The 26,802-nt window shown below is 42.1% G+C and overlaps 2 protein-coding genes across 2 annotated transcripts in view; both read right to left on the bottom strand.

The window, feature by feature from the left end:
• Positions 1–6,521: 6,521 nt before the first annotated feature.
• Positions 6,522–12,651, bottom strand: LOC132765459 (lysozyme C, milk isozyme-like). The gene is made up of 4 exons (XM_060759743.2): positions 12,493–12,651; positions 11,084–11,245; positions 9,413–9,491; positions 6,522–6,850 (listed from the first exon to the last, which is right to left on the bottom strand). The coding sequence occupies exons 1-4, from the start codon at positions 12,626–12,628 to the stop codon at positions 6,784–6,786; spliced, it is 444 nt and encodes a 147-aa protein (XP_060615726.2). The 5' UTR covers positions 12,629–12,651; the 3' UTR covers positions 6,522–6,783.
• A 6,311-nt stretch (positions 12,652–18,962) lies between these two features.
• The window catches only part of LOC132767701 (nuclear receptor subfamily 1 group D member 1-like), a 38,128-nt gene continuing 30,288 nt past the window's right edge, over positions 18,963–26,802 (bottom strand). Inside the window, exons 6-8 of the mRNA XM_060762928.2 lie at positions 24,467–24,652; positions 22,851–23,061; positions 18,963–21,987 (exon numbers count right to left, since the gene is read on the bottom strand). Coding sequence (XP_060618911.2) covers positions 21,791–21,987; positions 22,851–23,061; positions 24,467–24,652 — 594 coding nt within the window. The 3' untranslated portion in view covers positions 18,963–21,790. The remainder of the gene's footprint in view (positions 21,988–22,850; positions 23,062–24,466; positions 24,653–26,802) is intronic.

Raw genomic sequence — 26,802 nt, 5'->3', positions numbered from 1 at the left:
AGCAGAAATAAAATAAAATAAAATAAAAAGAAAGGAGGCTCAAGGACCAGATTTTCGTCCTCGCGGCCCACTGGTGGTCTGCAGCCCTTGGTTAAGAACCATTGGTTTAAAACATTAACAATGTCTGGACTACAATGCACACATTCTTGAGACTATGTTTAACTGAATCCAAACAAGGCTTGCATCCAAGCTGGACTGTATGAGATTGAAGGCTTAATTGTACAACTAAGGTTTGCTGCTCTTTCATGGCATCCTAAATCACATCTCCAAGGGACTTGCCTCATTCTGGCAAGGCCACCCTTATGCATGATAACCCCATATCATGTTTATGTTGGTATGCGCCTTTGCATTGCCCATTTATCAAATAGTTTGTGAACAGTTTTCAGAAGGGAGGTTAGAGCAGGAATATTGTGGCCTTCACTGCCCTCTAGTGATGATGATTTGTAATTACAGGGATAGAAATGCAGTAAATAAAATAAATTGGAGAGCTGGATAGAACTCCTTGTGTAGTCCAACCACCCTGAAAATTCAGGATCCACAGCAAAAGCATCCCTCACAATCTGTTCAATACAAGGAGAGCCCACCACTTTCCACAGTGCAGATGCAGAAAAGGAAAGTTATTGGAAGCTGGATTAACTAAATTACTGTGAGAGTTGAAGAATGATGAGATTTGAACTTCTGATTTAGATTTGTTTTGATTATTTTCAAACCACAAAATCAAAATTCTGAACCAAAACGTCATGGGCGAACGTGAGATTCCAGGAAAGGCAGACATAACATCAGCTGTACAAATGACTGCAGCCAGAGACAAGTAGAGCTTGACTCCATCTACACTGAAAACTATATCCCTGTTAGCTACAGTCAGGAAACTGAGGGTGCAAGCTGGGGAAAGAGCCATAGGGAAAAATTAGGTCCTTTTAAGAGAAGGGATAACACCCCCTCCCCCCCCCCTCCCCCGGCCATCTTTGGAGCAGCTTAAGAAACTCTTAGACTCTGTTTAAGGAGCTCCGCTGGCTGCCATTCATTTTCCGGACCCAATTCAAGGTGCAGGTTCTCACCTACAAAGTCCTGAACAGTTTGGGACCCACCTACCTACGTGACCACATTTCTGTATATGAACCCACACGATCTCTTCGATCATCCGGAGAGGCCCTGCTCACGCTCCCACCTCCATCGCAGGAGCGATTAGTGGGGACGAGGGAGAGGGCCTTCTTGGTGGTGGCCCCTCGACTCTGGAACTCACTCCCCAAGGACATCAGGCATGCCCCAACTCTGGCAGTCTTTAGGAGGAGCCTGAAAACGTGGTTGTTCCAGTGTGCCTTCCCAGAATAAGGAAACTCCCAGCAATATGCCCCTAAATGCACTTTATTAGTGATCTAGGATTGTCTGCATGCCCTATTCCTCTCCAAAAATTCTATCCTAGTTATATTTCACTTGGTCTTGCTCAGCATTATTTTAAAATTTTAATTATTATATTTGGCTCAGCCATATGTTTTTTTAAATGTTGATGCGTTATTGTCAATGTTTACTGCTTATTTTCTGTTTATGAGGTTTATTTTATTGTTTTGTATTACTGTTGTTAGGAGCCCCCGGTGGCACAGTGGGTTAAAGCACTGAGCTGCTGAGCTTGTTGATCAAAAGGCACAGGTTCGATTCCGGGGAGCGGTGTGAGCTTCTGCTGTCAGCCCAAGCTTCTGCCAATCTAGCAGTTCGAAAACATGCAAATGTGAGTAGATCAATAGGTACCGCTCTGGTGGGAAGGTAATGGCGCTCCATGCAGTCATGCCGGCCACATGACCTTGGAGGTGTCTACGGACAATGCTGGCTCTTCGGCTTAGAAATGGAGATGAGCACCACACCCCAGAGTCAGACATGACTGGGTTTAATGTCAGGGGACTACCTTTACCTTTTACCTTTTATTACTGTTGTTATTGTTTTCACTGATGTATTGTGGGCTTGGCCTCATGTAAACCGTACCGAGTTCCTTGGGGAGATGGTAGCGGGGTACAAATAAAGTATTATTATTATTATTATTATTATTATTATTATTTATTACTTTCAGCCCTGTGCTCCAATAGGAATGGCAGAATCCAAGATTCTTTTTCAATTGAATCATCAAGACCCTGCCCACTTCTCCAACAGTTTTTCTGTCCTGCCTAACCATCCTGTCATGTTTGCCCTTCTCTGACAAACTTATAAGGCAAAGATGTTAGAAAGGATTAAAAACAAGAATGAAAAAACCAATGGCTTTGAAAAAACAGATCGAGAGATGACAGCAACTTGAAAAACAGCCACCCAATTCATCGCTTGGAAGCGGGTCACTGAGGACAAGCATAAAAAGGAATTTAAAAGGCAACTGAAAACCAGAGAAGAACACAGCATAAGCAATTATTTCTATCCCCGTAAACTGCGAGCAATATTTTGAAAAGTTATGCTCTAAGAAATGGCTCCAAAGTGACGAACAACATTACATAAGTAGTTATAGTTCTATTGGTAAGTTGTGATAATCAATTTGAAATTGGAGAATAGCAGACAGATTGTAGAGGACAAAGACTAAAACGGCACAGACCGAGACAGCAATTTAGTATACAGTCGAGGCAGAGTCAAGGCATATGAGATGACTCAGACCATAATCCATATTACGGGTTATGAAGTGGCCCTAATAAGGGGAGACCTCTTGATTTCGGCATTTGTAGAAACAGGGGGTGTCAGACCAGTGGGTTATTCAGTCAGTAGCACAAGGATACAAGACAAGGTGACAAAAGGCAAATATGCTTCCTAACCAGTAAAATGGGAACAAAAGAGGAGATTCCAGAGGCTCAGTGGTTGCATGACGTCTACACAGCTTTTCTTTACAGTTCCAAAACTGAACAGAAAATATTATCTAGTTTTGAATCTCAGATATCACTAAATTTAGTGAGGTATCTTAGATAGTCTCCATAGATCTCAAGGAGACTTATCAACACAACCAATGACTTTTGCACACAGGAGGTTATTGAATCATAGAATCATAGAATCAAAGAGTTGGAAGAGACCTCATGGGCCATCCAGTCCAACCCCCTGCCAAGAAGCAGGAATATTGCATTCAAATCACCCCTGACAAATGGCCATCCAGCCTCTGTTTAAAAGCCTCCAAAGAAGGAGCCTCCACCACACTCCGGAGCAGAGAGTTCCACTGCTGAACGGCTCTCACAGTCAGGAAGTTCTTGAGGCTTTTCTTATCAAGGAAACCATTTTCAATTTCAGAACATTGTCATTTGGTTTGGTTTCAGCACCAAGTGTCTAGCAATGATAGTGATATTATAATGATATTGATTTTATGGATAGAAACGATTAAAACCTCATCAGAAATCAGTTGGGAAGAAAACAATTACAATGACAGTAGACTCAATTTGGAAGTCGAAGTATCTTTAATATTAGTGCAGGAAGTAAAGTCACAATCTAGCATGTTAGGTTATGATGTCTTGAGGCAGATAGTCAGTTTCATACAGAAAATAGAAGTATCTAAACCTATTTTGCAGAATAGTACAATTGAGATTTCTGTTTTTAAATTAAGGAGATCTACACTTGAGGCCATTGTTAAAGGAGTCAAAAGTATTGTTTCAATAGGCAGAAAAGCACTTCTGGCACTTGTCTCTCTGGCACTTGTCTCAGCTACTTGCCATATTATGTAAGAGGCACCACTTTGTTATGTCATTGTATCTAATGGGACTTTTGAGCTACTTCATTGGGTACTGGATGCTCAAAGTCATTTCAGAAGGAGAAATGGGATGAAGGGTCACAGAGTTGGATCTTTTATGAGAGGCTAGGACTTACTGCACGTTAATCGCATTGGCAGTAAGTACGTGGTTTAGGGAGAATTCATTTGAGCAGACACAGTATATTGCTTAGTATAATGTAACATTATTTATGTCTGATTGGTCACTTTTTATTATTTAAATTTTAAAAACGGTCTCTGGTTCCATGGATCAGCAATGGCTGGGAAGAAATTCATACGAGCCACAACTTGTTGCACCACCAGGTAAGTTAATTACTTAGTTATCTACACCGGATATATTATGTATGATTATGACAACCCAAAAACATTCATCTTCTGTTATTCCCTTTGAAGGAACTTGAGGAAGTCTAATCCCAAAGAGAGGTTCTCTTACCCATTTATTGTAACCATGTGAACTATTTCAGTGAATATCCCACTGTCTCCTTTGGTGTGTGCAGAATGGCCTAAGATACACTTGACACATTGAAAGGATCACAAACATTGTTTCACGTTGCTCTCAAACAACAAGAGAAATTGTGCATCTCTAAACCTCTTTTTGGACTGTGTCTCTCAGCATTCCTCCTCCTTGGCCATGCAGGCTAGGGATACTGGCCTTTGCAGTGCAAGAGAAGGGTACATTATTTCATTTCTGCTCTAAATAATCTAAGCCAATGGTTCTCAACCTGCGACTCCCCAGATGTTTTGGCCTTCAACTCCCAGAAATCCTAACAGCTGATAAACTGTTAAAGCTGATAAACCTAACAGCTGAGATTTCTGGGAGTTGTAGGCCAAAACACCTGGGGACCTACTGTTGGGTTTCATCCCTGACTGCACAAGTCTCCAGCTCTCAATGAGTAGTTAGCCTAGACAGACTGAGGAATTCCTCCCCAATTTCCTTTAGCTAATTTGTTTTAAGAAGGGGTTACGAAGGGGGTTGTCTTACTGATCTTTGCATGGCACTATCTCCTCCCCATTTGAATACCTAGGAATGCGACTCCTTATGGGAAACGTAACTTCTTCTTTTAAAGGTATTTTTATTGCCCTGGGCTGGCCATGTGGCCTGTCTCCATTTTCTGGCCTCTTCTCCTTTTATCTTCTCTGGAGTGAGGAAGCATCTTGCCATTGTCTAAGGCAAGATGTTGTAGATACAGTTACTTTTATTATTTTTCCATTTTTCCTTTTCCTTAGAAGATAGCTCAGTGAAGCTAGTTAGCTCCAAGAATGATTTGTCGTGCGCTGGGCCTGTAACAGCTGTCTTTTCTATAGGACGTATACTTTAAGCCCAGCGGGAAGCCTCAAAGAGCAGTTGTCAGGGATTTCTCTGAAGTGGTGGTCTTTAGAGTCTTTAAAGATACAACAAAGTCTTTATTTTGGAACAAACAACAAATCTTCAATGGTTCAAACAACACTTCAAGGCTTTCTTAGTCTAGTCCTCAATGGACTGGTACCTGACTTTGATTAACTGTACTTTCTCTGTAAGAAAAAAAAACCCTATTTAACCTCTCCCAGGCTGTTTACTATCTATGCCTCATCGGTGTGGGTCCTACTACAGATTCCAAATGCATCTGGGTATCGAGTAGACCTACCAGCCAAGGTTTGTAGATATTTCAGCTGGAGTTCAGTGGATCTGTAATGCTGTCCTCCCTCCGAGAATTCTTTGAAAACTTCAGGGCTGTTTTTCCTCTGATTGCTGTGAGGCTGAGAGGCTGTGAGCTCTCAGCCAGAGCCTTGGGACCTTTCCCCTGGAATTTCTGTTTCTGTATCCCCGGATGTTCTTGAGAAAAGAAGCTTTTCTACAGGACAAGCTGGTCTACATCCTATAGTTTAGCTTCCTTATGTGAGACTGACCAAAAATGGCTCCTTTCCCTCTTAGAGCCCTGAACAAGAGGCGGAACCAAAACTTAATTATGATGGACAGGTGGCCTGCCCTATGACTGCAAACAGATAACAGAAAGAAAACAAAGTTGGAGCTCCTGGTACAGCCGTACCAGCACAAAGAACCTTTCCTATCTAGAATGGATTTCTTTTATCTGTAATAAACATATTATTTTTGATCCTATGAAGTTGTGGATCTGCAATCCTGTTCCATCCTGTTGAATGCAAATCAATCCTTGCTCACTGCATGTAAGTTTTTGCTGCTTATGAACTGTGCAACCAGCATTCTGCTATATTTTTGGTGGAATCATCCCCAGAGAGGGTTATTTTGAGCCTAACAACTCCTGATTCCCAACAATACTTTGTTGAAAACCTCATATTCTACTGCCAAACTGCTCTTACCATCAAGAAGCTCTTCTTAATGTTAAGGTGACATCTTTTTTTTCCTGCAATTTGAAATCATTGCTCTGTGCCCTAGTCTCTAGAGCAGTAGAAAACAAGCTTGTCCCCTCTTCAGTGTGACACCCTTTCAATTTTTTAACTTGGTTTTCATATTCCCTCTGTTCACATACATAAATGCAATCCATATACTTCTCTACCCTCTCCCCAAAAAACAAATAGGTGGTAGTAGTAACCCTTGTCCTCCAGCAAAGTTTGCAAGCAAATTCTTTGTGACCTTTTAATGGCAGATGAGTGATGTTTGATTTCTATGGTCTATAAACCCAACTTGGTTTTTATTCCCAAAATTTGAAGGGAAATATTTCTGAAACTGAAAGAAAACCATTAGCAAAATCAGCATTTGCTGCACACGTTGTGGTTGATGAGATTAATGTCAATGTCCAAAACATGTTAAAACCATCCATGCATCAAACAGAATATGAGAATCATATAAATCAATATGAGTTCAGTTTATTGAAGAATTTTGAGCAGAAAGACTGACTTTATCAACCAAGATAACCACCTGTTCCCACATGTTTAATATCTGATCAGTCCTCAAAACAGAAGCAGAGAAAGGCAACCCCTCTGTTGTGCGGGAAGCCACCTGCATGGAAAGAATTAGCAGAAAGCTGATTGTATAGGGAGAATTAGGAACTGGTTTCCTCAAAAGAAGAATCAAGAGAAATGCTGGATATTGCTTATTTTCATCAACTTCAGAGTCTGCAGCCTTGTGTCCACTTGGAGAGGTTTTTTCCTCTGCAGTAATTCCTCCAAGCAACCCTAAAATATAGAAAGAGAGCATTTTAGAGACAAAGGTCAGGGTTTCTTTGACGACTGCAACTGAGGGCCCTGATATCTCCATGAAATGTCCCTCCACATGGACTGAAAGATGGCAGACATGTGGCCACCAGCACTTATGCCATTAAGTACACAGACAAAATTTCTCCAATTTCCTAACATTGCAGAGAGTGTGACATTGAATATCATTCACACAAGAACTCATTCATTTTCTGTGTTCATGTTCCATTGGTCATGTTGCCTGCCCTTTTTATTGGGATGCCTATACCTTCTTTATAAATGATTGACTGAAGTTTAAAGGGACTGTAATGCTATCCATTTGCGGAGTGAAGAGCCTCACTACCTCTGAGGATGCTTGCCATAGATGCAGGCAGAACGTCAGGAGAAAATGCCTCTAGACCATGGTCATATAGCCCGAAAAAACCTACAAGTGAAGAGCGTTTTAATGGAGGGCAATGGGAACAATGCCTTTAATGTGTCCCCTCCTCTGATATGCTCCGAGTAAGGGCATTGCTGGATAATAACACAGAAAAAACTCTTAAATTTCAGAGATTATATGAGAAGGCAATGGTGCCTATAGGCGAATAAGACTAAGACTTTAAAACTGTAAATCCCATTATTCCACAAGGATAAGCTATAGCCATTGAAGTGGTACCAAAGTGTTATAACTGTAGAAAGCTGTAGAAAGATATAACACCATATCATAGAATCATAGAATCAAAGAGCTGGAAGAGACCTCATCGGCCATCAAGTCCAAGCCCCTGCCAAGAAGCAGGAATATAGCATTCAAAGCACCCCTGACAGATGGCCATCCAGCCTCTGTTTAAAAGCTTCCAAAGAAGGAGCCTCCACCACACTCCGGGGCAGAGAGTTCCACTGCTGAACGGCTCTCACAGTCAGGAAGTTCTTCCTCATGTTCAGATGGAATCTCCTTTCTTGTAGTTTGAGCCATTGTTCCTTGTCCTAATCTCCATGGAAGCAGTAAACAAGCTTGCTTCCTCCTCCCTGTGGCTTCCTCTCACATATTTATGCAGGGCTATCATATCTCCTCTCAGCCTTCTCTTCTTCAGGCTAAACATGCCCAACCCCTTAAGCCGCTACTCATAAGGCTTGTTCTCCAGACCCTTGATCATTTTAGTCGCCCTCCTCTGGACACATTCCAGCTTGTCAATATCTCTCTTGAATTGTGGTGCCCAGAATTGGACACACTATTCCAGGTGTAGTCTAACCAAAGCGGAATAGAGGGGTAGCATTACTTCCCTGGACCTAGACACTGTGCTCCTATTGATGCAGGCCAAAATCCCATTGGCTTTTTTTGCCACCACATCACATTGTTGGCTCATGTTTAACTTGTTGTCCACAAGGACTCCAAGATCTTTTTCACACGTACTGCTCTCGAGCCAGGCATTGTCCTGAATCTTTGCATTTCGTTTTTTCTGCCTAAGTGGAGTATCTTGCATTTGTCACTGTTGAACTTCATTTTGTTAGTTTTGGCCCATCTCTCTAATCTGTCAAGATCATTTTGAATTCTGCTCCTGTCCTCTGGAGTATTGGCTATCCCTCCCAATCTATTGGCACAGCTCACATGGACTCCTCCACCAACATTTTTGGACTGCTGCATCATCTAGTATATTGTTTCAATTGCACCAATATGATAAGAGAGATTACATGTGATGGATATGAACTTATGTTCAAGATTATTCTAACTCAGTGCAACTCAATATGACGACCCCTAAAGGTTGCTTGTCCCCAGCAAGTTCCTAGGAAAGAAACAATTGGATAGAAATATAATGCTGGTCCTGAGCACATTATTTGGGAAGAGTAATCACTATCGGCAGTGGAAGTGTACACAGGTTTGGGTTGCTGTGAGTTTTTCAGGCTGTATGGCCATGTTCCAGAAGCATTCTCTCCTGATGTTTCACCCACATCTATGGCAGGCATCCTCAGAGGTTGTGAGGTCTGTTGGAAACTAGGCAACTGGGGTTTATATTTCTGAAAGGTCTGTGGGGGGGGGGGACTCTTGTCTATTGGATGCAAATGTGAATTGTTTTCAGATTTTCAGACAGGAAACCATCAGGACCAACTAAGACCTCTTAACAAAGGATTCCTCCTGGAAGGAAGCCGCCAGGCTTTGAAGCTGCAAGGCTATTCAGTGCTAATCAAGGTGGCTAATTGAAGCATTCACACTTACCTCCAACAGACAAGAGTTGGAGTATAATTCCTTCTCAATACAGAACCTGTAAAGCTCTGACATCTAGTTCTTCCTTGCATTTCAGTTGCGAGACTACTCTTTTCAAACCCCTCTTAAGCAGACTACTTTTTATAAATAGCCTTAGTCTGCCATTCATGGTCAAGGAAGTACATTTTGACCAGTTGTCCCAGTTGAGGAAACCTCTTTAGCTACCAAATATACCAAAGGAAGGCAAAGGCTGTGGTTTTTCTTACCTATTCTGTTTTGCCAAAAGGATTTTAGAAAAATGATTTGACTGCAATTGAATCTGAACAAGTGAGGAGGCAAATGGCCAAGAAACAAAATGGACTTACCAGGCGCTTATCCCGTTGGGATCTTTGACAATTCTCTTAGCGCATTCAATATCATTTGTGATGTCATCATCTAGGAAAGCTGCCCCCCCCCCAAAAAAAGGTTATAATATTACAAACTAATAAAGCAAATTAAAGCTATAAATTAATTTAATAGCCAATGTTCTATTAGAGGCATACACATGCCTACATTAACCATTCAAGTGCATATATATATTTCACCTTAGACCAGTGTTTCTCAACCTGGGGGACAGGACCCCTGGTGGGTGCTATGAGGGGGTGTCAGAGGGGTCACCAAAGATCATCTGAAAACACAGTATTTTCTATTGGTCATGGATGTTCCCTATGGGAAGTTTGGCCCAATTCTATCGTTGAATGGGTTCAAGAGGCTCTTTGATTGTAGGTGAACTACCCATCAACAACAACTCCCAAATGTCAAGGTCTATTTTCCCCAAACTTCACCAGTGCTCACATTTGGGCATATTGAGTTTTCGTGCCAAGTTTGGCCCACATCCATCATTGTTTGAGTCCACATTGCTCTCTGGATGAAGGTGAACTACAACGCCAATACTCAAGGTCAATGCCCACAAAACCCTTCCAGTATTTTCTATTGGTCATGGGAGTTCTGTGTGCCAAGTTTGGTTCAATTACATTGTTGGAGGAGTTCAGAATGCTCTTTGATTGTAGGTGAACTATGAATCTCAGCAACTACAACTCCCAAATGAAAATATCAATCCCCACAACCCCACCAGTATTCACATTTGGGCGTATTGGGTATTTGTGCCAAATTTGGTCCAGTGAATGAAAATACATCCTGCATATCAGATATTTACATTAAGATTTCTAACAGTAGCAAAATAACAGTTATGAAGTAGCAATGAAAATAATGTTATGGTTGGGGATCACCACAACATGAGGAACTGTATTTAGAGGTTGCAGCATTAGGAAGGTTGAGAAACACTGCCTTAAACATTACATTTCTATTCACTTTGCCCCTCAACATTTAACAACACCCCCCAAGATGTACCACAACCCTAATAACCCCCCCCCCCCCTTTCATACATGGCAAAGAGGAGGAATGGGAATTCCCATAGTCAGATGTGAAAAAATTGCTCCAGTCGCTGCAATTTGGAATGCAGTAGAATTCAGTGGCTGGGTAATTTCTTTGATTTTGTCTATGGGGACACAGCCAGGCGCTACCTTGGCCGCTTCCGACTAGGTAGAGAATAATAGTATGAAAACGGGACTTTATTAAGCCTACTCTCCCATAGAGGAATGGGGAGATGGTAAATGGCTTTGCATAGCCATCATTCAACCTATGGAATTATACAGTATAGTGAACCATGATGGATTGAGGCCAAAAAGGGACAAATAGAGCTTATCAGGTCTTCAATAATGGAGTCAGTTCCCACCACCTTGTGCACATATGGCACATTCAGTGACAGCACGCTACTGCAAAACTGTAGGACTTCTTTCACCAGTTATTGCCCCTCCCCTAGGGATAGTATGGATGAGAACACCTGTAGTCAGGATGAAGACTGGCCAAGGGTAATGGATTATGGAGGATCACAACCTTCCTTGAAAAATGTCATCCGCCCACCCTCCTTGGAAAATTTTACAGGCTCCAAAAGAGTATTTCATATTTAAGGATGCAGGTTTTATAACAATGCTTACCACTGCAGGAGGATCTGCAGCCATTGGCAGTTGTGCCCTTTCCATTGGAGCACCACCAGCGGCTGTTTATCTGAAAAATCCCATAGTCTTGACTTTTATTTCTGTTGGGTGGCCCCACGAGCCTGCTGTTGAATCTGCTCTCATAGTAAGCCAAGCAGACCCCTGGGCGGAAATCAACAAAAATGGGCTAGAGTTAGCAAGAGGTAGGGAGAAACAACGTCACCGGGGGGGAAAAGTTGCACAATTATGGACATAATATCTACATTTAAACCCTGTGCTAAATTGAATTTTCCCCTTAAATTGACAGAGAAATATAACAAGTTGAAATGCTGAACTCTATTGAAATCAAACACGGCAGTATTTAGTTGTTGCATGAAACCTTCCTGGGCAAAATTATTATTTGTTCCTTTCGTGCCTGCAGCAAAGAGTTCCAAAAGCTGCAGATACTTAAAGTGTACTTGTTTGGCTCTGCGCATGTTCAGACAATCAGGAAACTAACTACAGACTGCTTATGATCCCTTAATAAATTGGTTACCCTGAACTCTGTACTTCTCTTGCCCTTTCCTTGCTGTGATGTACCTTTCCCAACCATCATGTATGTTTCCTCTTTTCTTCTCTTTCCGAATAGCTGGTTCCCCCATTAGAAAGCCTCTGATAGTTTATGCTCGCTCTGCTCATTATATTTCTCTCCTGCCACCCTCCCTGTCTCAGAGCACACTCTCTGGCCTCTTCTGGGACCTAACTCAACCCAGGGATTCTGAAGACTATGTTTTCCAAGGCTGCGAAAACTATGTCTCCCAGGACTGCTGTTAAAAAGAACTCTTTATCTGCTGAATAATCATATGTTCTAAAGTTGTTTTCCTTATCCATTCCCATCCTTGCAATGTGTAACCTTCCTGCCCTTTTGTTCCAAAGTCCCCCTAAAAACCCATTCTGCATGCTTCCCTTTCCCCAGTATGGAATTGTAGGTCAGACATCTGGGGACCTACAGGTTGAGAACCACTGTTCTAGGCTATTATAAGCCAGTCAAGTGAAGTTGATTATTGTTATTTCTATATCCTCCAGAGAAACTACACCCTTAGTACATCTAACTTTAAAATAGTAATGGAGCAACATAATATAATTCTTTACATATATTGTTTGTTTAATTGATTAGCCCATCAGCTGTATCAAAAGACTTGACAAACACACTTGACACGTACTCATACAGCTTACAACCCATATTACGACCAAAGTTAAAATAAACAGGCTGTTAACAAGGGATCAAGATCCAGATCAAATATCTGCATCACCCTACAGTTTACCCCAATTGAATCTAAATATGCAGTTCCCCGCACTTTAGGTTAGCCCTTTAAAGAGTCCAAAACCATATTAAGGCAAGGATGGAGATGAAGGGGAAGACAACTTACAGTTAGCAATGCTGTGGCCAGATACCACATCCAACTTAGAGTTTTTCAGTTTCCTAGCCAGTTCGCATCTCTCATACACCTTGGCCTCATTGACAGCAATGAAGAGGCAGAAAAGGGTGAAGGCCAACACTTTCATCTCTGCAGCTTCCTGGTGGATGAGGCATGGATCTCCTGAGAAACTTGGTGGTTTTTATAGCCAAGCCTTCTGGCATTTCCCCCAGATGGAAATGGGAAACAGAAGATTAATTGTGCAATAAAATAGGTAATATCTAAATTATACGGAAATTGTGCAATCTGGGATTGCCCCCCCCCCCAATCTGACAACTGTGTGTGCTGAAGGTTAAAACAAAAGAAGTAGTCAACAAGTGGCATAATATACAATGAAGGAACATCATCTCCCCTATTGCTTAACTTATAAAATAAATATTTTTAAAGGAATTTTAAAAAGAAAAATATTATTCCAAAATAGGTGAAAGATTTAGATTATAGTTTGGGTTACATATCAATTTATTTTATTTGTCATGTCATGGCAACCAGACAGTTGTATTACATTTCTAACAGAACAAAACAAACAAACAGACAAAATACAAAATTTGTGAGTTTGGTAGTTGATTAAATGTCCTTTGACCAGTGTCTGACCACTTGGAGTGCTTCTGGTGTTGCCGCAAGGAGGTCTTCCATTGTGCATGTGGCAGGGCTCAGGGTGCATTGCAGCAGGTGGTCAGTGGTTTGCTCTTCTCCACACTCGCATGTCGTGGATTCCACTTTGTGGCCCTATTTCTTGAGGTTAGCTCTGCATCTTGTGGTGCCAGAGCACAGTCTGTTCAGCGCCTTCCAAGTTGCCCAGTCCTCTGTGTGCCCAGGGGGGAGTCTCTCTGGTTTTAAATCAATGGTTTTAATGTTGATATGTTTTAGTGGTTGAAAGTGGTTGAAAGACCTATGGTATTGGATTGCGTGATTTTAAATTAATGGTTTCAGTGTTGATATGTTTTAGTGGTTGTTTTTAATGTATATGTTTATTCTATTGGATTTTTTTCTGGCATCGAATTGTTGTCTATGTTAGCTTCTCTGAGTCCCCTGCAGGGTGAGAAAGGCAGAGTAATGATGTGGTAAATAAATAAGTAAATAAATAAATAGTAGTAACTTTATACCCTGCCTTTCTCCCGACAGAGACTCAAAGTGGCTAACAATCTAACACTTTAGTCAAGTTTAAAAACTGTAATACAAAAATTAAAAAGCAATTAAATAGTACAGTGTAAAAGAGATTAAACTATAATAAATACATTTAAAATAGCCTCTAAAACTCACAGCTCTCCCGCCTCCCGCCAACCCCATCCGCAAACTCCCCAAAGCCTGCCCTTATCGTTCCCCAAATACTTTCTGGTAGAAAAGAGTCTTACCCTGACTGCAGAAGACTAGTTTTTGTTATATATTTAGTACAGTAGAGTCTTGCCAGGCATGTAGCCGGGGGGGGGGGGGGGGGGCTTCAGGGCCCCCCCCCCCAAAATTCTCATGGTGGTTCGCGAAAAGGCCTTACTGGTGCATTATTTAAACTGTTATGTTCATTCATATCATGATCTGATCACCATACTCAATATATCCCATATGCATGGGGGTATTGGGTTAACGATACAAAAGTTTTGCTAGGGTAGACCCTCTTTCACTCAGACTCAGCCCCCCCCCCCGAAACAAACTCCCCCCCCCCTCCCCGGAATCGAAATCCTGGCTACGGGCCTGAGTCTTGCATATCCAGCCTTTGCTCAACCAACATTGTGTATTATCCAACGCAGTTTGCCTCTCTCCCGGATCCACAGCTGTTTCAATACATTGCAATGTTTTGGTGCTAAATTCGTAAATACAGTAATTATTACATAACATTACCATGTATTGAACTGCTTTTTCTGTGGATTTGTTGTAAAACATAATGTTTTGGTGCTTAATTTGTAAAATCATAACATAATTTGACATTTAATAGGATTGTCTTTAATCCCTCCTTATTATCCAACCTTTTCGCTTATCCAACGTTCTGCCGGCCCGTTTGTGTTGGATAAGCGAAACTCTACTATATGTGCTTCATGTGGTTTTGTATAGATTGAGATGATTGTTTTAAATATAGTTCTGTTAGTTGTTGTAGTAGTCTAGTTTTTTATATCAAGAAAAACTATTCTTTGTTTTAGAGGTTTTGCAACAAAGGATATGGGTAAATGCCAAATTGTCATTAGAGAGGTTAATCTACATCAAAGCTAAGCGATGGCAGGCAGGGCAGCACTGGCAGAGCCTCTGTGGATTGTTTGTTTTGCCACGATCCTAGCGGCTCCTTTTTTACTTTAGCATCTTATTGCTTTATAGTTTTAAGTCTTATCAACAGCAGCCCATAACTCAGCTGCCACAAGGGCTCGTAACAACTTTGTGGAGCTCTCTCCATGTCACCGTGGAATCTTAGCCCTCCTCTATAATTCATAAGGAGACATTACCCATAATCGAACAAAGGCTCTTGTTTCTTATGACTATGGGGAAAAGGAGAAAGAGACCACGCTCTCAATCTGGTAGTCACATCTCACATATGCCTATGAAACAGCAGAAGGACGACAGATACATTATAAACAAACTAGCAGTTCCAGTAAGTAATATCCATTGTTTATCTCTGTCAAATAAATATAACCTTTTAGATCTGGATGTACTGTCTATGCATCAAACACTCCGAGACGCCACGGATTCTTTAAAGAGGGATCTTTCCCCCTCACAGAATGCTGGCCATATGTCATTTGAGGAGCCTCCAACTCATGGTTGCTGGAAAGTCCAGAACTTGATTGGTTTAATTTCCTGTCGCAGTCTTCGTACAGCCCAAAGTATTCAAGCACTCTTTGACTCATTGACCATAATACAAAACAAAATGGATCTTTTTAACACAGTCTTTTACAATGATCAGGAAGAAACAGAATGAGCAGTTCCAGCCCAATAGAGTTTCTACTCCCCGTTATAAGAATACTTCTATTGTATTGTTGAAGGCTTTCATGGCCGGAATCACTGGGTTGTTGTAGGTTTTTTCGGGCTATATGGCCATGGTCTAGAGGCATTCTCTCCTGACGTTTCGCCTGCATCTATGGCAAGCATCCTCAGAGGTAGTGAGGTCTGTTGGAGCTATGAAAAAGGGTTTATATATCTGTGGAATGACCAGGGTGGGACAAAGGACTCTTGTCTGCTGGAGCTAGGTGTGAATGTTTCAGCTGACCACCTTGATTAGCATATAATCGCCTGACAGTGCCTGGAGCAAACTTTTGTTGAGAGGTGATTAGATGTCCTTGTTTGTTTCCTCTCTGTTGTTGTGCTGTTGTAATTTTAGCTGGACCACTCTCACAACCACCATGTCAGACTACACAGAGAAGCCATTGAAATACACAAGCATGTGGACAATTTCAACGGAAAGGAGGAAACCATGGAAATGAACAAAATCTGGCTACCAGTATTAAAAAAAACTCTAAAATTCTCATGGTGGTCCGCGAGAAGGCCTTACTGGTACATTATTTAAACTGTTATGTTTATTCATATCATGATCTGATCACCATGCTCAATATATCCCATATGTATGGGGGTATTGGGGTAACGATACAAAAGGTTTGCTAGGGTAGACACTCTTTCACTCAGACTCAGCCCCCCCCCCCCCCCCGAAACAAAATCCTGGCTACGGGCCTGGATAGAATTGAACCAAACTTGGCACACAGAACTCCCATGGCCAACAGAAAATACTGGAAGAATTTGCTTAGCACTGACCTTGAGTTTTGGAGTTGTAGTTCACCTACATCCAGAGAGCACTGCGGACTCGCACAATGATGGATCTGGACCAAATTTGACATGAATACTCAATATGCCCAAATGTGAACACTGGTGGGTTTGGGGGGGAAATAGACCTGACATTTGGGAGTTGTAGTTGCTGGGATTTATAGTTCACCTACAATCAAAGAGCATTCTGAACCCCACCGATAGAATTGAGCCAAATTTGCCACATTGAACCCTCATGACCAACACAAAATAATGTTTTCTGATGGTCTTTGGCGACCCCTCTGACACCCCCTCACAAACCCCCAGAGGTCCCAACCCCCAGGTTGAGAAACACTGGTGTATGTGTACAACAGATACCCATTGTCTGTACTAGCAGTCAAATCAATTTCGCACCATATTTAGGATAGCACACATTAAATAAAAGGAGCATTCATTTGCAGAAGGGCTTTACCCCATTAGAATGATGCTGGATCCAAGAATGAAAGCATTTTTTTTCCATTTATGCAGCAAATGAATGTAACTCTTTGGCTGGCATATATATATATATTTGGTGGGTGTCAGACACCTGGGCACTCTAACCCCCTCCCCAAAAGACCCCAAAACCAGTGTGGAAAAAAACAAAAGAACTTACCTGGCTTCCATTAGAGGGCTGCCAGAGCTCTCCTAGCGCATACAAATTATGCACCAGGAGAAAGGGAGAGCAGGAGCGATTTTCCTACCCCACTCCCACCCCGCTTTTCTCTTGGCGCATCATTTGTACACACCAGGAGAGCTCCAGCAGCCCTCCAATGGAATCCAGGTAAGTTCTTTTGTTTTTTTACACTGGATTTGGGGTCTTTTGGGAAGGGGTTGGTATTCTCAGTTTTCCGAGCTAATTTAGCGAGAAAACCATGAGAATACTGTCTGGACTGCAGTCCAGACACTGGAAGTAGTAGGTTTATTCTGCGCCTTCCAAGAAGGTACAGAATAAACTCACTAACAAATTAATTTGCCACAGATTAATTTGGGTTTGTCCAGGACGTCATCTAGACAGCCTCCTTTTTATTCCGGTAACCCCCGCAATAAAGGGGCTGTCTAGATGTGCCCCTAGAAGCAAGGTATCTTCACAAGAGCAAAATAATGCAAGTGATGTATCAAGAAAGCGTTGAAACCTATACTATGGGACCTTGTTACCTGCTTGATACTTAAGCCCTGTTATATACAGTGGCATAGTAAAATGCTGTCCATTATATAAAATGGCAGAATCAAGATTTATTTTTTGGATTTTTAAAAATACTTTTAACCATGGATGGTTGAATCTGTGGATAAAGGAAAGCCAACTGTAAGACCTTTATGAAATGTTACCATGAATATACTTAACTAAGTAGCAAAGCCTAGATCATCATTGGGAGCAAGTATGATGGGGTGGTTTGAGCATTGGACTGGGAGTTTGGAGCCCAGAATTTGAATCCCCCTGGGCATAGAAACCCACTGGGTGACATTTGGCAAATTGCACTCCCTCAGCCTCGGAGGCTGGATCTGCACTGCCCTATATCCCAGGATCTGATCCCAGATTATCTGCTTATCCCAGATCCTCAGGCCTCACAACCTCTGAGGATGCTTGCCATAGATGCAGGCAAAATGTCAGGAGAGAATGCCTTTAGAACATGGCCATATTGCCCAGGAAAAACCTACAACAACCCAGTGATTCCAGCCATGAAAGCCTTCAACAATACATTATCCCAGATTATCTGACAGTGCAGACTCATATAATCCAGTTCAAAGCAGATAATTTGGAATCAGATCCTGGGATATAGGGCAGTGTAGATCCAGCCTGAGGAAGGCAAAGGCAAGCCATCTCTGAACAAATCTTCCCCATGCATGCCTTGAAAAGAACAGCTTTGTGATTGTTTTAGTTTGCAGCAATGATGGGGAAATGATTATTTTAGTTTGCAGCAATGATGGGGAAAATCCCAGAATTTCCCAGGACTGGCCAGAGCTGCTGGTAATTGCAGTTCAAGAACATCTGGAGAACATGCTTCCCACCCCTAATTAATAAAATATGCCTACAGGCAACATGTGGACAGGAGAAGAAATAAAAGAAATTCTCCAGAATAACTTCCAGAGCAGTCTATTTAAGACTACTTAAGCAGTCCACTATTTGCTTTCATTGTGCTGATGAAGACAATCATATTGCAGTGTTATATAATGCCTTATAGTAGGTTGGTTATATCATGTTTAAATGCCCAGCTATGATTTTTTTTTTACGTCAGTTACTGGCAACGCGAAAGAGAGAACATTCAGCATGTTTTAAAAGTTCAGAAAGTAGTGTCCATGGCATTAAGCATCCAGAACAACATCTTATTTCTGGCCGAAGTGATTTAGACTTTCTGCATGGCATAGACAGCATATCCTCAAGCTCTTTCAGTCCAAGAAGTGTATTTCTCATCCCTTTGGGTTTAAACACATTCGGAACCCATTGCCATTCGTCACAATGGTTGTAATCAGTCTCCAGGTTGAGGCAGCTAGCACATCCATGTCTTGGTTGTAGTTTCTCAGATGTACTGCATTGGCCTGGCCTTTACGAAACAGGATGCTGGGATTATTTAAGTTTTTGGTTTGGCCAAGCTGGGCTCTCAAGTTGATAGAAGTTCCTGGATTTGACATTATCCTACCAGAGGCATGAGCCGAATATCAAGGATGACAGACACTTGTCTCACTGTTAAGCAAGTATTTATTTCATTTAATTTTAATGTATTTATTGCACTTCAATATTAGACAAAAAATAAACTCTCTCTCTATCTCTTTCTTTCTTGTCGGTATCTTTTGCGAGTCTTTTCGACCCCCAGCAGCAGCAGCAACAGCAGCAAATAAAACTCTTTCTATTTTCCCTTTGCAGCAAATATACTCCGGTTTAAGGAGGGAACTCTCTGTTATAAACATACAACTTTTTTTCTTCTTCTAGACTTCTATGAAAAGTGCAACGTCTGGTTTTATTGAAAAGCAGTGTTGAACAGCAGCAACAGTGTCCCTCCCACCCTGCAGAGAACACAAATACACCCCGTATCATGCAACACAGGAGGGTGATCGAAACGTGCTATGAGAGCTCCTGTAATTGGGATGAAAAACCCTGATATGTACCAATGCAGAGAACAGGACCGGCTGACCACAGCCAAAATGGAAAAGTGGGGGTGGGGTTTCTATTGGGCAGAAAAGGGGAGTCCAGGCCCCCTTTTTTGGTCACCTACTTTAACAGACTTCCCCCTCTGCCCCATAATGACAGCTGAGAAAACCAGTTCTTGATATTTTTGGATCAACAAAACTGTATGCAATCCATGTTTCTGCAAATCCATCATCCTCCATGTGTGGAATCTGGAATTAGCAGCTTTAATTTTTGAAGCAAGTTGATAGCATTTGTGGCCAAGGGGGAGAAATCTTTTGAAAGTTGGTCGTTGCCAAGGAAAATCCCAGGTCCCAAACTGCACAGGATGACGACAAGAGCCATTTCCTGCCAACCCCCTTTCAAAAGGTGTGCCACAGAAATGAGAAGAATATAGTTTAAAGTGCTACAAGGGCACACAATGAGAAGTGGTGTGCCCACACCACAATGCCTACCATTTTCCTCTCCACCGCTCTTTCCCCCAGGCACTTTTTTCTCAGCTGGTATTGGAGGAGCCTGGAGGTTGGGGGAAATGAACTGCAGAGTGAAGACTGGTAAGTGAGTGAGGGCTCGGTATTCCACACACCACTTTCCCATCTGGCCTGGTGGTGCTCTAAATCACATGTGTACACTTTACACATGGATCTGCCACCCTCATGTGCATTTTGGGGGTGGGAAGGTCTGATGAGGACTGAGTGATGTTTCCAAAGATCCACAGAAAGTGTTTCAGTGTCCTATGCCTCCCGAGTAGAAGCAGAATAAATTGGGCAGAGTAAAAGAAGGTATCAGCTTCAATTTGCATAAGTCATCCAGATCATACAGATTTAGGCATTTCATGGCACAGAAATCTGGGTTGCTTTTCAGAAAAATATTATTTAATTATAAAGTGCGCAGAACACACAGCCCCAAGAATGAGGAAGAAGCTGGAATGAGTCATTCCAAGGTTACTCTCTATCCCCTTCTAAGGAAGGCAATCTATTAATTATGACAAAAGAGTAATCAGCCAAAAGTCTGGAATTATATTTGGAACTCTGGAATTAAAGATGGGGTTGAATGTGATCAAAGGCAGCTTGGAAACAGCCAGGACTCAGGGGGTTTATGCCCTGTCCTAGAAGGGGACGAGATCTAGAGGTCAGGATGGGATGCTGAGTATTAGGACCCTGGGAGAGAGCACTCATAGCTTCATCCTTCATGAAAAGGAAAAGCACCATTGCCTGGAAGAAACCAGTATGGTTGGGCTGGACGGCATTAGAGTATTTGCTTAGCCCTTTCTTCCTAATGGCTGAACAAACTGTTGCTCATTTCTCTTAAAACTTTCTTGGCATGGAAAGAACCTGGATGATCCAAAGCTTGGATCCAAACAAACAACGGCTCTCCTCCTCCTTTTGAGAAGCTGCCCTCCAATCCTACTAAGCATCTCCGCATCCTTGCTCCACTTCCAGCCGGGACAGCATGTCGTAGCCATCTCAGAGAGTGTAACTCTACCTACAAACTGGTGGAAGCCCCTTGTGTGTTTTGTTTGAAACATTTACAAAATATAAATATATATCTACTATATATGCTATATTGATAATAGACACTCACATCAGACAAGACAAAAAAAAAGGACTGTGGCCCCACTTAGTCAGAGTTGGAGGTGGAAAACTGGCCCAAGTAGTTCTACTTCACATCCGAATATAACACCTAACCAGCAAAATTTGCAGTATATATTAAATGTCTCTTAAGATAAAGTTTTAGCACCTAGCCCATGTGAACTTATCCCTTCTTCAGGAAAAAATCACCAAAGGGAACAGAGGCTTCAGGAAAGAAAGAAAGAAAGAAAAAGGAAACTTGGAAACATGGTGCTGTTGGTAGCATGCGGATTAAGGAAGGAAACTAAGCTTCAGTAATTGCCTCATCAAGATGGCCTGCATTTTCCTGTCCTTGAGAGCTACCATTGCTAATTATTATGTACAGTATGCCTGGTATCCTTATATACAGAATACAACATCAACAAGTTCGTATGGAAAGGAAGATATATATGTACACACACAGTTAGAAACAACACAGTACTTGTGTCCAGTTCATTTGTTTGATCTCCTCTAGCAAAGAAATGATCTTCAATCCACACAGTGCCACGGAGAGCGCTATCTGGGAAACGCAGACCCTTCCTCCTGCATCTGATCTCCTCACCAGGGAGGGATCTGCTCTAGCAGAACCCAACTGCAATGGGCTATCGGCTTTCCACCGTTGCCGGATCCCTTCTGTTCTTCTTCTGTCATCATCGCAATCTTCTTGCAAGAGCAAAATGTAGTCCCAATGCATTCAATTTGCTTGATGGTTGATTTTCACCTCTCTTCCCCTAAATCGCTTAGGGATTAAGTAACTGGTCCAGTGGGCTTAAGGGTTGATCCGGAAGGCAAGGAGTTTCTCAGAATGCTGGTTGTTGAGGGTTCTCAGGTCAGGAAGACGAAGAAGCAGCTTGGGGAAGAGTGTGGAGTCATCTGGGTGCTTCTTGGTTACTAGAGTTCTCAAGGCCCGGATTAAAGTCTCCTGGAGGATTTCAACAGCATCTACATCAGAGATGCCAGAACGATCTGCAGACCAAAACAAAGATGTTAAAACTGACGGAAACAGCACATGGAGAACAGAGAGCTTTTCTGAAAGTTTACTTCAACAGGGGATTAAAGTAGGCACAGCATTTGTCTGAGTACTATATTCAAGAGACATCATGACATTATAAGGCGCCCCTGGTGGCACAATGGGTTAAACCCTTATGCCGGCAGGACTGCTGACCAAAAGGTCGGCAGTTCAAATCCAGGGAGTGAGGTGAGCTCCCGTCTGTCAGCTTCAGCTTCTCATGCGGGAACATGAGAGAAGCCTCCCACAGGATGGCAAACCATCCAAGTATCCCCTGGGCAACATCCTTGAAGACAGCCAATTTTCTCACATCAGAAGCGACTTGCAGTTTCTCAAGTCACTCCTGACGCGAAGAAAAAAATGACATTATAATGCTGATATAAAATGCAACTAAATACTAAAAACAAGAAAATTTAGTGCCACACTTAATCCTAAATTTCAAACCAAGAAAAAGTGGAATGTGTAAGCTGTAAACATTATTCAAGTTAAGAAGATCTGCATCACTTCTTGTGTGAGAGAACTGGCTGTCTGCAAGGACGTTGTCCAGGGGATGCCCGGATGTTTTGATGTTTTACCATCCTTGTGAAAGGCTTCTCTCATGTCCCGGAATGGGGAGCTGGAGCTGACAAAGGGAGCTCATCCGCATTCTCCCTGGATTCGAACCTCCCTAGGTCTAAAATGGGCCAGGAGGACTTGAAAATGGCCAATCTTATCTCTGCTCCAATGGAATTTTCAGAAATTCTTATCAAAGTTGTGTTACCCCTTCCCCCAAAAATCCAGGTCTTAGTTATAGTGCCATGGTAAAGACCACCAGACTCACCAGCTGAGACAAGGACCACAGCCATGAAGAGTGCCATTTCTTGTGCATCTAAGCCTAGGGAACTGAGTTTCTCGCTGAACTCAAACATGGCATCCAGCAGGGAGCCCATGCCCATGGTACGCAGGCTGCAGAGTGAGTACGTCTCCCCACTCAAAAAGGTCACCACTTTCTCCTTGGGACTAAACAGAGAAGAGAAGCGCACCATCAGCACCTGGAGAGGGAACAAAGAGGGAAAAGATGAGGCTCTGCCACTTCTTTAAAGTAAGGCTGCAATATTTGGGCAATGATCACAGAAAATGAAATAAAAGCCCTCTGCCTCAAGTAATTCGTGGCTAAGCTATGGCTAAGGTCATCAAAGGCAACAATGCTGAAAATTTTCATATGGGGGATCAAATCTCCCCAGTGCTGTAGCTATTAGGGGAGAGAAAATGAGGGTATTGCCAATGAGAATTAGAATTCTGTGTTGTTGAAAGCTTTCACGGCCGGAATCACTGGGTTGTTGTAGATTTTTTGGGCTGTATGGCCATGTTCTAATAGCATTCTCTCCTGATGTTTCGCCTGCATCTATGGCAGGCATCCTCAGAGGTTGTGAGGATACTCGCCTGACCTCACAACTTCGAGGATGCCTGCCATAGGTGCAGGCAAAACGTCAGGAGAGAATTCTTCTAGAACAGGGGTCCTCAAACTTTTTAAACAGAGGGCCAGGTCACAGTCCCTCAAACTGTTGGAGGGCCGGATTATAATTTGAAAAAACATGAATAAATTCCTATGCATACTGCACATATCTTATTTTTAGTGCAAAAAGAAAAAAAACACTTTAAAACAATACAATAATTAACATGAAGAACCATTTTAATAAATATAAGCTTATTAGTATTTCAATGGGAAGTGTGGGCCTGCTTTTGGCTGATGAGATAGGATTGTTGTTGCTGTTGTGTGCTTTCAAGTCATTTCAGACTTGGGTTGACCCTGAGCGAGGGCTGCGTAAATGACCTTGGAGGGCCGTATCCAGCCCTCGGGCCTTAGTTTGAGGACCCCTGTTCTAGAACATAGCCATACAGCCCAAAAAACCTACAACAGCCCAATTAGAATAAATAAATAAATAAAAAATTTCCTTCACTACCCACATTTCTAGTATTGTAGGTAATGAGGTACTGAAAATCATTAACAATTACAACTCTTGCATTTGCTGTGTTCTTTTGTTAACATTGCCTGTTTCCATTTTTTTCATGTCTAACCTGTATCTATAAATGCTCAACTGAGGCATAATGTTTCTTGTAATGCTAAAAGGAAAATGGAAACAGGGATGGGCAGAATTCTTATTTGAATGGCAATGCCTTCATTTTGTCACACACATGCCCTAGCTACTGTCTCTAGCAATGGTGATTGCGGGAGAAAGGCTGCCCAAAAAAACGGTGCCTTTTGCTCTCTCTGCCCCCCTCCCCACAATTCTGCCCCCAACCTGAAAACGTCTCAATAAAAGTCAATCTTGACCTAAGAGCAGATCACAGTTCAACTCGATCTGCATAATTTATTCTTGTGCAGAATTTAGGTTGCCCCAGTAAAGAATGCATTCTGGCTCTCTCCACGAGGAACACGCAGCAAGAGCAACTGACCTGGAAAGTGCCTGCTTTGAGCAGCATAACTTGGTCCTGCTGGCAGAGCGACTGGAAGCCTGGGATGCTCTTGGCAAACTCCACCACCTCCTTGACAGCTGGCGTGAAGCACTGCGAAAACTCCTCCCACACTTGCTGACTGCTCTTGCCATTGCTACAGTAGGGGGTGGCATTCAGAGGACAGGCCTGCATCACAACAAGAAAGGGAGAGGGAAGGAAAGTTGGGTCAATCCAGAACTGTACACAACAGGCCTATTCTATTATGATATTTAGCCATTTACTTTATAGAATGTTCTGTCCCCTCACTTGCATGAGGTGTAGTCTGCATAATCAAAAACACAAACTACTTCAAAACTTGTGTGTGTCAAGTTGTCTTAATAAGAAGGTATAAATACTGGAGTGGTATAATAAGGTAAGGCTGGGAAGCACACAAGTGTTTAAAAATAATGCTTTCTGTCTGCCCATTCTGAACACAATCCTCTGCTAACCCATTATTTTCTCCCTCTATGGGGCTACTCCCAAAAATCCTACAGGGAAGGAAAACAACTTTTTATAAGTGGTTTGAATGATAAACAGAATTTTCTGCAAACTCTAACATGAATTTGCTAGCATCGCAACCAATCTAGAAACAATGAAGTGTCCAAGAATATGCCACAAAATGTGCCAGAAACACAAAGCTCAGAACATATAGTTTCAAACTTTTTTAAAAAAACTATACCAGACTCAGCAAGTTAAACTTCTGAGCTGCTGGACTTGCTGACTGAAAGGTCGGCAGTTTGAATCCAGGGAGCGGGATGTTAGCCCCAGCTTCTGCCCACGTAGCAGTTCGAAAACATGCAAATGTGAGTTAGGTACTGCTTCCGCGGTAAGGTAATGGTTCTCCATGCAGTCATGCCGGTCATATGACCTAGGAGGCGTCTATGGACAATGCCGGCTCTTCCGCTTAGAAATGGAGATGAGCACCACCTCCCAGAGTTGGACTCAACTAGATTTAATGTCAAGGGGAAACTTTTACCTTTACCTTTTATAACTGACTCTAAGGACAAATATATATATATATATATCTTAGAGAAGTAATGTTCACCGTTAACTGTTGTCTTACTTTTCATTTTCCTTTGTAGAAACTAGGACAAACTTGCTTTAAACCATCAATGGCTATTTTACTTTAGTACTATATGGCAGCTGTTCTTGTCTGGGATAAGGTAACCCACTGTGTTGAGGAATGTGCTGCCTGATCGGTACCAGACAGGAGTGGTGAGTACTGCACCAAGTATTAGTAAATATAATTGTAAGATGAAAACCTGAAGCAGTTAGCTCTAGCCAAGCAGCAGAGCAATGTGGGAAAAGGGTGTAAGAATCCAGAGGCAACAGAATGGGTGGTATCAGTTTTGACTGGAATAAGGGAACACATTTCTATCTAGGTAACAAAACAACAGAATTTCCATGAAGGTATAAAGAACTAGTAGAGCAGGAAACAGGATGGGGGAAATGGATTTGCCCACATAAGACAAGATTATTTTCTGTCTGCAGTCATGTTAACAGAAAGAACCACTCAGAATATGTGTCCTTCCATCTCCAGTGGTACAATTCTTATATCAGAGCCTGATGGCTTTATCCGATATATCAGCAGCACTTCTGGGTCAAGGAATTATTGTGATGTCAAGATAGCATTTCTGTATTGAGCCAAGCTGAAGAAGAGGCTGGGCAGAACTGTAGGCTCATGGTTGGGGAAAGGCATACTATATCCCTGAATATTACTGTTTTGATCCAAATGTGTGGTATTGAAAATTATCTCAAAGCCTAACATTTAAATCAGTGGTTACCAACCTGTGGTCCGTGAACCACCAGTGGACAAGAACTAAAGTATTGTCCGTGGACTCACTGTTACTACACCACTGCAGAGCGACTGGTCTCACAAACCCCTCTTATAGTGCCGAGGCTTATTAAATATGGTGGGCAAGCAGATGGCGACTACAGGGTGGCATATGTTCTGTATCAGAAACTAGAGCTGATGTGGTCTATCCAATGCAGTTTTCTCAATCAGCACCCCAAATAACCAAACAGAATCTAAAGTTAACCAAAAACTGATTTGTAACCCTTTTGGTACTAATGTTGGAGAGTGGTCCCTCATCGAAGTGGTCCCTGGTCAAAAAAAAGGCCGGGAACTACTGATTTAAATGCTACATTTATTATTCATCCTTTGGGCTCATGAATTGGTTCACAGATTTAAAATTACTATCAAGCAATGCAGTTTAGCCTAAATGCCCTAAAGGCACTCACTCCTTAGAAGCTATACATGGTCAGACTTAGTTACTACTTGGATGAGAAACCACCAA

Source organism: Anolis sagrei, chromosome 2, assembly GCF_037176765.1.
Source record: "Anolis sagrei isolate rAnoSag1 chromosome 2, rAnoSag1.mat, whole genome shotgun sequence".
NCBI lineage: Eukaryota > Metazoa > Chordata > Lepidosauria > Squamata > Dactyloidae > Anolis > Anolis sagrei.
The sequence above is the reverse complement of the archived record's forward strand: the minus strand, read 5'-3'. Positions and strand labels throughout refer to the sequence as shown.